The 15414-nt window shown below is 38.4% G+C and overlaps 3 protein-coding genes across 3 annotated transcripts; 2 read left to right on the forward strand and 1 right to left on the reverse strand.

The window, feature by feature from the left end:
- Positions 1-3: 3 nt before the first annotated feature.
- Positions 4-2194, forward strand: LOC126786416 (transcription factor HHO5-like). Its single transcript, XM_050512241.1, has 5 exons — positions 4-303; positions 403-617; positions 717-1068; positions 1464-1540; positions 1623-2194. The coding sequence occupies exons 1-5, from the start codon at positions 102-104 to the stop codon at positions 1887-1889; spliced, it is 1113 nt and encodes a 370-aa protein (XP_050368198.1). The 5' UTR covers positions 4-101; the 3' UTR covers positions 1890-2194.
- A 3983-nt stretch (positions 2195-6177) lies between these two features.
- LOC126789467 (uncharacterized) lies at positions 6178-9702 on the forward strand. The gene is made up of 9 exons (XM_050515623.1): positions 6178-6433; positions 6523-6624; positions 6724-6769; positions 7050-7125; positions 7237-7603; positions 7900-8149; positions 8394-8636; positions 8712-8831; positions 9102-9702. Exons 1-9 carry the CDS (start codon positions 6362-6364, stop codon positions 9548-9550), a joined length of 1725 nt encoding a protein of 574 aa, XP_050371580.1. The 5' UTR covers positions 6178-6361; the 3' UTR covers positions 9551-9702.
- An 804-nt stretch (positions 9703-10506) lies between these two features.
- On the reverse strand, positions 10507-13658 carry LOC126796797 (probable disease resistance protein At5g66890). The gene is made up of 6 exons (XM_050523524.1): positions 13551-13658; positions 12710-13101; positions 12115-12464; positions 11795-12015; positions 10822-11702; positions 10507-10711 (listed from the first exon to the last, which is right to left on the reverse strand). Exons 2-5 carry the CDS (start codon positions 13004-13006, stop codon positions 10864-10866), a joined length of 1707 nt encoding a protein of 568 aa, XP_050379481.1. The 5' UTR covers positions 13007-13101; positions 13551-13658; the 3' UTR covers positions 10507-10711; positions 10822-10863.
- Positions 13659-15414: the final 1756 nt, after the last annotated feature.

The raw sequence follows: 15414 nt of genomic DNA on the forward strand, positions 1-15414 counted from the left end.
TTCCCTTACAACATATATATACCTCTTCTGTTCCTTATCAGGTTTATCTGGCCTAATGCTATAGACCCCCAACAAACCACAGAGACAGAACAACATCAAACATGGAGCTCAGCTTAGATTCTTCCAACGTTGTCTTCGTCCCCAAGACCATCTCCGACTTTCTCTCACATCTCTCAGCCGTTAAAGACGGCGCCACCAGGTCGTCAAAGCTCCATGAATACATGAAGAGACTCGAAGATGAAATGAGCAAGATCGAGGTTTTCAAGCGGGAGCTTCCTCTTTGTATGGTCATATTGAAAGATGGTAAGTTTGATACTTTGATTTTGGTTTCCTTTTTTTGTTTCAAGAAATGTTTTTTTTTGTTGGGACATTTTTTTAATGATTTTGTTGGGGCTTGTGCAGCGATTGAGAGATTGAAAGAGGAAGTAATGCAGTGTGAGGGAGTGGGATATCGGGCTGTTGTGATTGAAGAGTTCGTACCGATGAAGAAGAAGGAGGATGAGAATGGAGGGGTGGTTTCGGAAATGGAGAATAATGATATGAAGAGCTGGATGAGCTCTGCTCAGCTCTGGAGCACTAATATTAACTTTGATTATAGCAAATCAGAGCTCAAAGTGGTAAAATACTAATTTTTAAGCTAAAGATTGTGACTTTATTTGGATTTAATTTGTGAAAGTTGATTTTTTTAAAATTTATTTTTGTGTTTGGTATGATAGAGAAATGGGGAAGATGATCGGTCAGTGCCTGAGAATCCGATTGAGATGAGTAAGAAGAGAAGCAGGGGAGGGGCATTTGTGCCATTCAAGGGAAGCTACGTGAAGGAAGATAAGGAGGTTTCAGAGGTGTCAAGCCTTTCTCTGATGACTCCAATGTGTGAAGTTAAGAATGGATCCTCTAAGAGCATCACTAGAGGAGGGTCTGGTCCATGTTTGGTGAAATTGCAGATTGAGGCTCAGCAGCTGTCACAGCATCACCAGCAACAATATTTTAGGAAACAAAGGCGATGCTGGTCACCGGAGCTTCATCACCGATTTGTTGATGCGCTACAGCAGCTTGGGGGATCACAAGGTTAGACATTGTGACTAGAAAGTATTAGGGGGAAATTGATATTGCTTGCTTGGAAAGTAGGAGGTTGAACTTGAACTTGGATTTTTGTTAATCCTGCTTGGTGTTTGTCCAATTTCAAATTAGAATTTGCTCAGGTAAGTGAACCTAGCGGAAGAATAATTGCACTTATTCTTGTGAACTAATATCAACAAAGGAATTGTTTAGTTTGTGATTAGCTTAGAGTGAGAAGTTGTGTAAAGAAGATGACCATGTTTGAATATAGTTAATATACCAACACAGTACTTGAATCTGTCCCTTGATGTTGTGCCAACCTACTTGAATTGAGCCATTTTTCTAATTGTTTGAATCAAATTCCATTGTGTGCACCTTACTTATTCGTTCATTCTGTTTTGCAGTAGCTACTCCTAAACAGATAAGAGAGCTTATGCAGGTGGATGGTCTTACCAATGATGAAGTGAAAAGCCATCTGCAGGTAGGCATTTGATTTGCATAACCTCATATTTATCCATGTCTGAATGGTGTGTTAATCTAAATGTTTGATTGTGTCATTGCAGAAATATAGACTTCATGTCCGAAAGGTACCCACTTCCTCTCCTGCTGAAGCCAATGGTTTATGGATGAACCAAGATCACTGTGAAGACAACTCCAAGGCAAATGCTTCACAGTCTGGTTCTCCACAGGGTCCCCTCCTTGGTATGGAGTTTGCCAAAGGTGGTCAATCTACAACCGGAGGCGAGAGCACAGAAACAGAAGAAGATGATCAGAAGTCAGATGGCTACAGTTGGAAAGGGGCACGCCACAACTCCAGTGGAGATGTATAGTCGTATACAAGTCTCCTCTGAATTTTGCAGATACAAATATATACATGGGGATAATATCATATTCTCTGATCTGTTGAGCGTAGTTATAATAAGCGGTGTTTAACAAAGAGAGAGGAACTTGAAGCTCAGGGTTTTCCAAGGAGGCACTAGCTACTTTAATTATAGAAAGACGTGACAAAAACTAGCCATTGTTATGCAGAAGCTTCTTCCCTCTTCTTCTTTTATACAGGTTTATGTAATGACCACTTATAACCTATTGATTGTAGGAAGTAACATGACTGTATCCCAACTTAATAATCACTTCTCTTCTGGTTTGTGTATCTAGTATTAATTCATAGTTTATGCTCCAATTTCTGAAGTTCTGAACTCGAGAAGTGAAACTGTGTTGCAATCAGGAGTGCTCAAACTTATATGGCATCTGTGTTTTTGGACCTGAAAGTTCCAAGCTGATACTGTAAGCAATCTTATTTGCATTGAAGTTCAAACCCCCAGGTTATTGGTTATGATCTTCAATAGAAATCTTTGTCGTATGCCACAAATACTATTCTGCGAAGTTCCTTTCCAAATTAACTGCACTGTTGCATTCTCACATCATATGGCTTCTTGATATAAATAGAAATTTAAAGTAGCATTGAAATCAAATTGGAAAATAGTACCATTCAACAGCCAAACAAATGGCTTGAATTGTTTACATTATCCATTCATAGGGTTAACCTAATCTTACAGCTAAGCTCATGCAAAAACAATTATAGATCCAGACAAAGCAGTCACTCTCAAGATGAAGCAAATCATTTATGAATCCAATCTTCTTGATATGGTGATCCTCCCAGAATCTTTTGCTTAATAACAATTTGAAATGATCCAAAAGATAACCTTTATTCGTACCCAGTTATGGTGACTGGTACATAGTTTCCTCTTTTTTTTTGTTCTCTTTGATGTCAACCATTGATAATTTGATATTTCTATGTTAACATAGATGCACTGTCGGGTTTCTTGGACGTTCTATATAGTGCTTTCACTGCTTTGGTGGGAGCACAACCAGTGGTGGTGAGGAAAACGTGCTTTAGTCACACCTCAGCTATTGTTCAACCGGAAATGAGCTACGGATTTGAGTCGATGACTCCAGATCTTGGTGTTTGCCCAATTGTATTCATTACTATGCTTCCAGCACGCTAATAGTGGTACCGATTATTACAATAATATCTGATTTCAGAATCCATTAGTTGGATAAGTATGATGAAATGAGACAATCCAACACGCTGAAATTTCATGAAAAATGGTTTACTCGTGGTGCCTTTTTTTTTTTGTAAGAATATTAAACAAACCAAAATTACAAATCGTGGCACTTCGATGGTGGACAAAAAGCCCCTCGCACGTCGCACCTTTCTCTCTAACACCAACGATTGTAGTGGACAAAAATTGAAAAATTCAACTATAATCTAACATATTCCAGAATCATTAGTGTATACTTACAGAGTTAGAGTCAACCTCAAGAAGTAACAATTTTTTCAAACATTACATGCCAAAACTACAAGGATATTTGCACATATTACATCCTATCACATTGACAACAAGAACTAACCAACGTTGAAATAGCCTTTGAAAACACAGTCCACAACTACGACTCATTCTACCAAAACCCTTAATCCTCATTCCAAAAAAGGAAGGACGACAACAAACCCTCGCAAAGAGGGGCGACTAAACCTAAAGAAAAAAAATTAATTATCTAAGGTATCGGTCACTTAAAGTATTTCGAATAAGCATTATTCCTCGCAGTACAACCAAAAGCGATAACTCATTTTTAAGTAAAAGAATGAAAATCAATCCTTATTGGATAAGTGCATAACTTATTCATCCTAATAATGTTATTCTTCACTTTTTGTTGCGATCAAAACAAGGTTGGTTCATAATGACCTTTTCAAAAGTAAAGTTCAAAATATCGGTATTAGTAGATATATATATTTTTAAAATGAGATATCGGATATATTGGAGATATTGAAAAAAAATTCGTTCTTATTTCAAAATTATTTATTTATTATTGAATTACATATAAATAAATATAATTATTAACTTTATCTAATACCAGAAACTCTAGGTGCTTGAATAGACGCACGTTAGTTAATAAAACTACAATACTCTGCTTAAGACATACGAACCATATATTACGAATTGTAATGGTTAACATGATAGTCATATATATCTTTCAAACTGTCGACAGTTTCTCTGAAAATGGGATAGTAAAGATAAATCCAACTCGATGATTGATCATATACGTCTTAGATAGTCGTAAATAGGATAACCAGATTGATAGTTGATTTCATGTGATTTGTTTGACGTCCCACTGTGCTATGTGTCTAAACTGATAGAATCAAAACTTAAGGCAACTGAAGTAACATCAAATGAAGTATTTTGATCATCAATGCCTCCTCTTGTCCTCCTATCGCACCTATTCTGTTGTTGCGCACCATGATTACCTGCTCTATATCAATGATCCTCATATTGGGTAGCATGATTAAAATTACTTTCACAAGTAAACTGCTCAAATCCTCCACCTACATAAGATTGTCCAATTCAAATCTTATATCTCCACTACCTTGTTGACTTCCACCACCACCACCACCACCATCATCTAAACTATCTGGAGTTGCTACGCTGCCCCACACATTAACATTATTAGAATCATCTTCCGGGTCTCCAACTTCATCAGATAATACTTTGTTTACATTAATAACAAAATTAGTTGCCTTTTCTACGACTTGTGAAGGAGGGTTATCATTTTCATCATTGATGTGTGCATGCATAATCCAATTATGAAGAAGATTAATGTCATTCTAAAGTGGTTCACTAGCAACATGAAGTAGATTGATATAATTATTTTCATTGATCACATTATCCTTTGCTCGTTTATCACGTAGTCGTAACTTCATATTGTAATAGCAGTATACGAGTTTTTCCAACTTTTGATATGCAAGACGGTTCCTTTGCTTTTGTATGAATAAGAGCAAGAGTACTCTAATTTATTTCACAAGCAGAAGAGGAAGCCGTTTGTGCTAAAATACGCATGACAATTTTTGATACGTTTGGTGCAGAGTACCCCCATTGTGCCCAGCAATCAACTGTAAATGAACTATAGTTGGTCACCACGAAATACATCAACTTTCATAAATGATGAAACTTTATATAAACTACAAACGTGAACTTTTGGTCCCTCTTGTTTTTTTTTTGTTAATGTTTGACCAAATGATCCTTTTACATCCGGAAAGCATATGATCTGCATTAACAATTTGAAAATTGGTTATATTGATTGTCCAAGTTGAGATAAATTTTTTAAGTGATTTCTTTTAGATATTTCTCCAAATTATCAAAGATATATCGCATATATTGTAAATATTAGAGAAATATCGGAAATATTTTATGTTATCGGAAAAATATCGTACATATGAGAAATAATAAGATATTTATCTTTAAAATATTTTTTTTTAGAAAAATGAGAGATCAGAGTATATATCATAAGATTTGTTCGTATAACAGAGTACCACACTCTATTTCAACACTCCCGTCCAGGCCGTCCTCCTTAACTAGAATTTGATTGAGACAATCTGGTGTCATCTTCCACTTAGGGAGAGATACACAGAGAAATTATTGTTGCACAAAGCGGAACTTAGGCCTTAGCATCATTCGCCAATGCTCTTCAATTTAGTCTCGGGAAGATACTGTAGGTATCATCTTCGATCTCCATATTTAAAGTGATACATGAAACTTTGCTAACGCCATTTTCTCTACAAACTCAAATTTAAGTCTCCTAGGTAAATGGTAGCTAAATGACTAATTTACTGCTCCAACGCAACTTACATAATTTCATACATGAAAACTTATGCTTACAGCATTTCCCTGCAGCTCAAAGTGAACATTATTCCATGAAAATGAGTTGGTTGAGTGATTTTGAAATACTAATATGAGGCTGAGAGCAATTTGACGTATAGTGGCACGGTGCATCCCCAAGTTAGGGTTCGAACTAGGTACTTCCAATTACCTATAAATTCTCTGTAACTTCTAGCCGTATACGCCACTTGTAGTCTAACATACTTCCACTACATCAATCCCATTAAGTTCAAAATGAATATCCTTCCATTATTTCGTATGCAATCAACTTAAAATATATGTACCGATGAAAGTGCTTCATGAATGTAATAGAAACATTGCACACAACTCATTTGGCCCAACTCAATTGGGTCTCAACTCAATTTTCCTCCCATTTAACAGAGCCAAACAAAAGAAAAACGGAAAATTTCCAACAGCGGCGGCAACAGTGGCACCCTTTCCCTCGTCCTCTCTTCTCTGTCTCCTACACTCCCTCACCGACCCCACATCGTGAAACCCAAACTCAATAGCTAAGTCGAACTCTAACACTAGTTTCTAGCCTCACCCACAACAACTTGCTCGCTAATTTGGCTCCAAACAAAGCTCAAGCTATGAGGGAAATCGTCACCCTCCAAGTTGGAGGCTTCGCTAACTTCGTGGGTTCTCATTTCTGGAACTTCCAGGTACATATACACTTGACGCTCACAAACACCCCACATTCAGATTCCTTGTACGCAGTTTTTCATTCATGTTTTCTTATTGTTGCTTCTAGAATGAGCTGCTTGAGTTGGCAGAAGACCCTGAAGCAGACGCGGTGTTCAAGAACCAGGCTTTGAACATGGACGTTTTCTACCGCTATGGTGAAACTCACCAGGTGTTATAATCTTTCCAAGCTTTGTTTTTTACATTGTTGTTACCATTTTTTGAGTTTCATTTTGGTTTACTTGGATGTTTGTACATTGAAAATCAACAGGGTGTTCCTACTTACACTCCTCGGCTGCTCTCTATTGACCTTCAAGGTAGTTATACTTGAATTTGGGTTTGTGTTTTTAGTTGTATGTAATGGAGATTGTAAAGATTGAATTTTTTTATTGCCTACTTGGTTCAGGGTTTGAGTGTATTGTAGTCTAGGATGTATGGAAATGGCAAAGATCGAATTTTTATTGCCTGGTTGATTTGGGTTTTGTGTATACGGAAGTTGGAATAATTGGATTAAGCTTACTTGATTAGGATTTGTTGATTTTGTTGTTTAGAAATTAGAATGTATGGAAAATTACAATGATTGATTGCTTGTGGCAGGTTCTCTTGGGTCTATGAGTTCATCTGGAACTTTGTACAATGGGGGTTCATCTGTACCATCAAGTATTATGACATGGTGAGGCCCTTTCTTTGTAATTATGTTTAATGTTGAGCTGTCTGTTTTATCTGTCTGGCTGCTTTTTTTAGTTGTGTAGATGAAACTTATAGGATCTAGACCAATGTGCAGGGATGGTAATGTTACTACTCAAGCCTCTGAACCCCGCCGGAGAAATTTGTTCTTGCAAAGTTTGTACCAGGAAGAGCAGGAGAATTTTACTGTTGAAAATGGAGTTAGTAGTGGGGAGAACAGTTCTCGAAAGGAAGTTTCTGACAGGGACATTGTGGAACAGTTAGAAAATGATGTTCAATACTGGACTGACTATTCAAAGGCCCACTATCATCCCCAGAGTTTGTATGAATTAAGTGGATCATGGATAGATGCTCACAAGTTTGACAATTATGGGATTGGAAGGGATTCCTTTTCTGGGGGTTTACATGGAGAAGAAATGAGTGATAGACTTCGTTTTTTCGTAGAAGAGTGTGACCATATCCAGGTAAATTCATATGTGAATTCATTCCCTGGTTTGATGGATTATGATTTATGTATGGTCATTACTGGTATAGTGTCAAACTCTATCAGCCATGTTAACCTGGGCGGTGAGCTGTTCCTAGGTTAATATGGACTTAGATGATCTTTATTGGCCTTTACAACAAACAGTAGAATTAGTACATAGTGCCTGTTTCATCATGATATTTGGATAATACCTATTTTCTAGCCAACTAGCCATCCACTAAAATAATTTATAATTTGAATTGGATATATAGTCTGAATGTTGTTGTATTTTGACAGGGCTTCCAGTTCATTGTTGATGACTCGGGAGGTTTCTCTCCGATAGCAGTTGATTTTCTGGAGGGTATTGCAGATGAATACACAAATGTTCCTGTGTTGCTCTATGCTGTACGGGGTCCTGGCTCTGCAATAGATTCCACGAGCCAAAAGCATAGAGTCAGCAGGAAGCTTCATGATGCGGTTTCATTTTCAAAGCTGTCATCTTTATGTAAACTGATTGTTCCAGTTGGGTTACCATCACTGAGTAGAAGTAAGACACATTGCCTTTATCTAGTTCTCCAGGCTGTTGTTTTACAACATTTCTGGAGATTTTATTTTTCCTCTTCAAAGTGGTTTATCCCATTAATCAGCTGAAAACAAGTATTTACTAAACTTAATATGGAGGCTAGGCTGTAAATTTTTTCTGAACAAAAGCTTAGTGGTACATGTCAATACTTTTTTAGCTTCTCTAACACTTCTGCATATACTAATCTTCTGTCAACTTGATTTCATAGGCAAAGCATCAAAGCTTCTCTGCATTAAAGATGAACAGCATTATCATTGCAGTGCAGTGTATGCTGCTACCCTGCATTCTGTTAGCATGCCTTTCCGTATGGAACCGCTTGGGCCCAATGCAAACTCAACTTATTCTTCTGGTGCTTTGACTGTGAATGAGGTTGTGCAAATCCTATCAGGGCAAGCTAGACAGAATATGGTTGCTATTCTCGACACTGCAATGCCAGCACCTTCTTTAAGTGGTATTATTTCTGTTGAATTTCATATCAGTTATCAACAATGAATTTGCTTAATTATTTTTGCATTGTAAAATCCAGGAAGCCAGGTGGAACAAACTTTACTTCGCAACTTGCAGCCACTGACACCAGAGGTTTCAGAGCATGTTAAAGACTTACAATCTGTTGAATCCATGACTGTTCTCGGCGCCCTTGGAACCGGTACTGTTTCTGAGCTCTCAACGCATCATTTCATTTATTATCATTTCCATCCATCTCCTAGGAAATGATTAGCATGCTAATATAGGATACTTGATAGTGGTGTAGGCATTAAGTTGCGTGTGCATATGCAACATCGTTCGTGATCATGGTATTTGCACATGCATTCTAGTCCGTGCTGTAGGCATTAAGTTGCGTGTGCATATGCAACTTTTACTGGGCCTTTTGGTGACCGGATGCTAAATTATTCTGATTGGTTGGTTTGTTCAACAGGAAGTCAGCGGGCATCAATTAATGAAGTAAGGGGTATGGTACATGCTGCTTATGAGCATGTAATAACAAGGCCAATATTTAGCCATCTTTCAGTGGCTCAATGTCCTCTGCCAATACCTTTGCCCTTTCCCTCAATCTTTGGGAACCATGTTGGCCAACATGGTGAGCTTCTGGGCACCCCAGTTATTGGTTCCTCATCAAGGGGATCACTTGATGTCCATTCCATCCCTATGGCAGCTAGACTGCAGTCTAGCAGTGCCATCTTACCATTTTTGGAGAATAGATTGACAGATCTTCGCAAGATTGGAATTTCCAGAGGAGGACCTGGGGCAGAGTTACTTAGGAGTTGGGGCTTCGCAAAGGATGAATCAGATGACATGGGTGAGACACTGTCTAAAATAATAATGGAATTGAATCCTCGCTTTCAAACTTCCTCGGATTCAGATTAATTTCTGGTTAGTGTAAATGTTCCTTTCTCTTGTCATTTATTTTTCTTTTTATGTAAATGACAGGTGTTTCGTAATTTCTGTTTTTAAAATCAGTTTACTTGATGGAAGCAAAAATTACACACTTGCAACTTGATGACTGATTAATAACAACTAAAAAAAGCTACACAACAATGACATATAGCTAACTTTGTATATCTTTATCTCTGAAAGCTCCGTTTCTGGAACAGAGGATTCTTGTTGCGGTCGTAATTGACATCTCGTAATTCGTAAGAGCTGCAGAAGTTCCACTGTAGTTACCGTAGCTCTCTCTGTCCTTTTGGTAGATAAATTAGCCAGGTGTAGTAATACTAGTTCCATTGAAGTGACCCGTGCTCTCTCTGCCTCTTGATAGATAGATAAACCAGGGATAATGACAGCCTCAGAGCCAATGTGCAATGGGCAGACTGCATGGCATTGTAAGATCGGAACTGCATAACCACCGAATGAATTATTTAGCTCCTGCTAACCACTCATCACATCCAGAAAACAAGTTCTTAATCATGTTTGCATGATTAGCATCCCCCCATGCTCAAGCGTATATAGCTGACCTGCCAAGCGGGTTGATCTGGAATGCCTCCCATCCCCCATTCATCAAAATCAACTCTTTTATCTTTTCTTATTCACAAATCGCAACACATACCTGGACCCTGCATCCTGGATTCCCTTTTTCGAAGACCAAGGCAAAGACGACGTTGCCTTCGGCTTTCCTTTTCTTATGGTCTACATAACTAGTTTCTGGCCGCTTGTAGCCTTATAGTATTACTGGCTGGCAGAAGTGAATGGTATTTTAGGTTCACCGTAGTTATAACTTGCCAAAAAACATAGTGCACGAAGCTTTGAATTAGTTTTATTTTGAAATTTATATAGATGAAAGATCTCACCATGAAACTATAGCGCTCAAACAATATTACATTATTACACACACCAATCACATTATTCAAGCCCAGTAGAGCAAAACCATGCAAGGCCGAACAGATGAGGTCCCAAACAAGTCCAAATCATAAACGCAAATTAACCAGAAACATATTCCGTGCTAAGTTACAGCAAAAGGACAAGTCGAAGAAACAAAACCATCAGCCGTGATTTGATCTGCATGTCAACCTATCATAGCTGCAGCTCCAGCTGCAATTGCAAATCCAAACGTTATATATTATAGCACATAAATTAAGTGGCTCAAACAAAAAGAAAAGGTAGGTGGATGAATGTTGAGATGAATCACAAACCACACATACCTTGGTATCTTGAATATCAACATTTATTGACTAAAAGAGGGTTCAGAATTGAAGCTTGGGGAAGCTCAACTTTATGCGTAAGTTTTTGAGGCCGGGCAGGAAGGGTTGCCATAACTTCTCAGTCTCTTCATCACATATCACTATCTGTAACTGTTTAAGATTCAAAACAGAGAGTGGCAGGTTTTGCAGCCTACGGCATTGGCTCATGTTGATTGTTCTCAACTTGCTCAGTTCACCAAGTTCAGGAAGCGCTTTAAGGCTTCTGCAATGAGATAGGTCAAGAAATTCCAACTTGGTAAGCTTCATCATCGATCCTGGCAACATCTCTAAGACTGTGCATGATTTCAGGCGTAAAGTTTCTAGTTTGCGCAACTTTCCGAAATTCGGAGGCAAAGATAGTAGATAATGACAGCGGGTGAGACTCAGCTTCCTTAGACGAACAAGATCACAGATGGCAGGCAATTCCACCAGATCATTGCAGTGGTCAATCTTTGTTTCCTCCAGATTCGGAAATGTATCTGACATCTGGATGGAACTATTGTTGAAAGTTTGACCAATGCGACAGTTGAACAGGGATATCTTTCGTAGGCTCTTCAATTGTATGGAGTTCATTCTTATGGAAGGAATCGAAATTCTCTCTAGTCTTATTGTGCGCAGATTTTCCAATGAACTGAGTAGTTGAAAATTGCTCAATTCAGCAGGTGAAGGACCAATAGGCCAGAGAGCAGGTTGTTCATCACAACGCCTGACTATTAGAGCCTTCAAATTTGTCATGTTTTGCACAAATATGGGAAACGCATAGTTCTCTGCTTGAAAATTCAGAACTAGAACCTCAGCTTCTGGAAGTAGCATGTTGTGCCATTTTTGTGAGAATGCCTCATCTGCAAACAACATACAATGTCAGGTTAATGTTAGGAGAGATTAAACGTGATCGGGTATCAATTTATGTGAAGAACAGGAGATATGGAACAACCTGTTGAAATTGATACTAGGCGAGCATTCATAGGCTGATACTTCTGTTCTTGAGGGTTATTGATCCAGCGGGGAAGCTTGCCTCCAAGAGTTTCTATATTCAGTCTATTTCTCTGTTTTATCGGTTTCTGATCACTCAGATCGATTACCAGATCTCTTATAATATCGTTCGTGGTAAAATGGAGAGTACTGTAGTAGCCATCCACATCCACTTTCTCCTTCCTGGTTATGATAAAAAGAAGTGACTTAGCGGAGACTAACATACATTTGCAATAAAGGACTTCTTAATTAGAGGCAGTTAATGAAGAGAAATCCACATACCGTGTGCCTACAAGTTTAGCCAGTCCCCGGGTGGTGAGCTCGTGGAGGTTCATAATGGATATATTGTCATCTATTCCATATGACTCTGCCCACATATCAATGAGGGCAGCAGCAGGGACTCTTTGGTATTCAGGAAAGAGACAAATGTCTAAAAAACACTCCTTCATAATTTCATCCAAGGCATCATAACTGAGTTTGAGGAAAGGAAGCAGATCACTCTCACTGTTAGAAATGGAAGAAATTTTGGACAGTTCATCTACTGTTTTCTGCCACATATCTGTTGGCTTCCCGCGCAGTGATCTTCCAAGGACTTGAAGGGCAAGTGGGAGTCCGTGACAGTAAGATACAGTCTGCAGTTCAGCCAAATGAAGTCATTGTTAGAGTTTTAACTTTTAAGCCATCCCTAAACTATCTCAGTGGTTCATGTAGAGATAATATGCTCAACGATACAGTGTTAGGTTCATCAGTCAAGTAATTATACACCATTTGCAGGTTAATTTGGTTAAATGAATCCTTTTTACAAGTATCAAAACTTAGTTTACCTTCTCCAAAGCATAAACAAGCATAAATTTTGTGAATAGGAGTCAAAAGTTACCTTTCTCAGGATCTCTTCTGGAACATAAAAGCATCCGTCTTCCAGGAATGCTGAACGTTGAAATAAAGTCATAGCCTCTTCGTTACTTAGAGCATTTATATAATAGGGAGAACCAAATCCTTGGAGTTCAGATCTTGATGTCGCTAATATCTTGATATTTGCTATTTTCAATTTCTTAAATTCTGACACATGCCAAACATCATCCAGGACCAATAGTAAAGGATTTTGTCCTGCTTCTTTCAGAAATTGTCCCAGCCACTCAACTGCAGTGGCTTGGCTTTCAACTTGAGGCACCATATACTCCTTGAGTTGAGATATTATTTACAGTACAATGAGGTCTATGCTCAGGTTCTTAGAAACCGTAACGAAGAAGATATTGTCCTTGAATGTTTCTACACCGAAATACAATAGAAGAATAGTTGTTACTCAAGGTCATTTAAATAGGTCTCTACAATTATGCAAAAATTAAGAAAGATAAACACACTTAAGAATGAACGTCCAGATGTTAGTTGTAGCTTACTTGCCTAGAATATGTATCAGAAGAAGGAGCCAGGTCTATTCTATATAGATAAGTATTTCAAAACAGTTCATTACATACAAGATTGTAGATTTTCACTGCTTTTTTTAGGTGAAAGAGGTCAGAAATAGTATTTCACTTTACAGTTATGTAAATAACTTGAAATTTTACAGTTCTGTGGTGGTTGCAGTTAATCTGTAAATGTTAACGCTGATACAAACAGTACTGCAAGTCTGCATGTGGAAAAATAACTTCAATATATCCCTTCAATAGATAAAAGTATCTCAATTTGGAAGGAAAATAAAGAATTTGATAATGTGATACCTTTAACTTCTTGATCATGACAAAAAGCTTTGGCCAATGTGGATTTTCCACATCCAGCAGGGCCAGTGAGCACAAGAATTGATGACTCCTGATGATTGAGAAGCTTTTTCTTCAATTGTGTCAAATGCATGTTCAATCCGACTGGAGTCCTCATAATGTTGGACTGTTCTGAAAAGTTTGGGATTATTGTTTTCTTACTTTCCTGTTGAAAATTTAAAATTGTACGTGTTCATCACGAAGACACCGTAAAACTTAAACATTTGTTGTTCAAACACAGTAATATGTTAGAAAAAGAAATTAAAGGATGCAGATATTATGAATCTGATATGATCAACGCAAGAAAAATCAAAGCAAAAGATGTGCAAAATTTCAACACAATGGAAGTACTCTTTACTTTTTTTTTGGGCAACGGTTTAAGTAACTCACCGGTCGTAGGGGAAGACCTGCTGGACTGAAAACACACTCTGGATGATGATACCTACAGTTTGCACCAAACTTACAATCACCTGTCCTCATGTAAAACTGGCACTCAGGCTGGCCTGGTCTCCTGGGATTCTGCATTGTCTCCTTGATCAAATGCTCTCTTCGTTCCTGGGATTGGAATCCAACTGTAGGGGTTGAAGGTCCAAGTACATCGCAAGAACCTCTGAATTCAAGTTGATTTTGTACGTTGCCACTTTCTTCATTTGAACTCACCTCTGAAACCCGTGTCTCCCTCACATTCCTTGATTCCGGCATGTTCAGTACCTCTAACTCAACCGGAGAGATGAGAGGTTCAGTTATGTCGGTTGATCCCCTAAAGTCACTCTCTTCAATTCTTCTGACCACCTCCTGCATGTTTTTTATAAAATCGGAGGCCTCCCTCACATCCCTTGCTACCTCCTCCATCAGTATACTCAAGTGCCCTTGAAGACGTTCATCCAATTCAGCTAGTAGGTTAGTGTAATTGGCCTTTTTGTTGCTTGTCCAACGACAGACACTTGAGCACATGCGAACAAGCTCTACACCTTTTTCCATCTGTCTTTTAAGATTCCTCAGCTCCTCCTCTGGGCGATCCAGTAGCTTCTTGTCTTGTGCCATCTCTTCAATGAATGGCCTCAAGCAGTCTAGGGTGGATTTGAGACGTTTGAAGAGGGGTCTAAAGACTCTAAACATCTTGGTGCTCTCCTTCACTTCTGAAACAGCATCAATCAGCAATCCAAAAGCTGCTTTTACTAGTACCTCTAATGATGCCCCTGCCATTATTAATAACAGTATTCAACATCAGCACACTATATTATTTGTTCAATCTAAAACTAAAAATTAGTCTCTTAATATAAACTTTGGAGTTCATGGTGCTTGAATGTATCATGCAAAGAAAATAAAAACAAAAAGTACTACAAACCAATTATTTCCAAGTACTTCACCTTTCGTCACGCCATTCCCTTCATTGTCTGTATTACCTCCTGAAGCTGAGTTTGAGTCTGAAGTTGAGGATGAGGCGTGCATCGAATTCCGGTCCGTCAGCTTCTGCAGTAGACCCTTCACTTCCGAATCGTCAATCTTTTGCAGTCTCTTCTCCAACAGAAGCTTCATTTCATCAAAATCGTCACGGTTTTGCCTTGCCAATCTCAAGGTCTCCTTGGCATCCCTTAATTGCTCCAAGAACAGGGTGTCGAGCAGTCTTTCAAGATTCATATTCAGGTCTTTAAGTTGATCACTGCAATCATTTGTGCAGCAGAAGTTCCAGAAACAAAATCTAATTCCAGAGACCGTTTCAATTAGTTCTGTGCCCCTGGTCATCTGTGTTTCAACATAGTTGATTTCATCATTTGAGAGATTCAACTCCAGATTAGACTGTCGTATCTCTCGTAAGACTGTAGCC

This window comes from Argentina anserina, chromosome 1 (genome assembly GCF_933775445.1).
Source record: "Argentina anserina chromosome 1, drPotAnse1.1, whole genome shotgun sequence".
NCBI lineage: Eukaryota > Viridiplantae > Streptophyta > Magnoliopsida > Rosales > Rosaceae > Argentina > Argentina anserina.

What these genes read in the sequence shown, in the direction of transcription:
- LOC126786416 (XM_050512241.1), top strand. Translation starts at nt 102, where the DNA reads ATGGAGCTCAGCTTAGATTCTTCCAACGTTGTCTTCGTCCCCAAGACC. An exon ending in GCAGCTTGGGGGATCACAAG is followed by an intron (nt 1,069 to 1,463) that starts GTTAGACATTGT and finishes TCTGTTTTGCAG; the next exon opens with TAGCTACTCCTAAACAGATA. An exon ending in AAGTGAAAAGCCATCTGCAG is followed by an intron (nt 1,541 to 1,622) that starts GTAGGCATTTGA and finishes GTGTCATTGCAG; the next exon opens with AAATATAGACTTCATGTCCG.
- LOC126789467 (XM_050515623.1), top strand. Translation starts at nt 6,362, where the DNA reads ATGAGGGAAATCGTCACCCTCCAAGTTGGAGGCTTCGCTAACTTCGTG. An exon ending in CCATCAAGTATTATGACATG is followed by an intron (nt 7,126 to 7,236) that starts GTGAGGCCCTTT and finishes ACCAATGTGCAG; the next exon opens with GGATGGTAATGTTACTACTC. An exon ending in TCTCGGCGCCCTTGGAACCG is followed by an intron (nt 8,832 to 9,101) that starts GTACTGTTTCTG and finishes TTTGTTCAACAG; the next exon opens with GAAGTCAGCGGGCATCAATT.
- LOC126796797 (XM_050523524.1), bottom strand. Translation starts at nt 13,006, where the DNA reads ATGGTGCCTCAAGTTGAAAGCCAAGCCACTGCAGTTGAGTGGCTGGGA. An exon ending in CAGAAGAGATCCTGAGAAAG is followed by an intron (nt 12,465 to 12,709) that starts GTAACTTTTGAC and finishes GCTGAACTGCAG; the next exon opens with ACTGTATCTTACTGTCACGG. An exon ending in CCTAGTATCAATTTCAACAG is followed by an intron (nt 11,703 to 11,794) that starts GTTGTTCCATAT and finishes TGTTGTTTGCAG; the next exon opens with ATGAGGCATTCTCACAAAAA.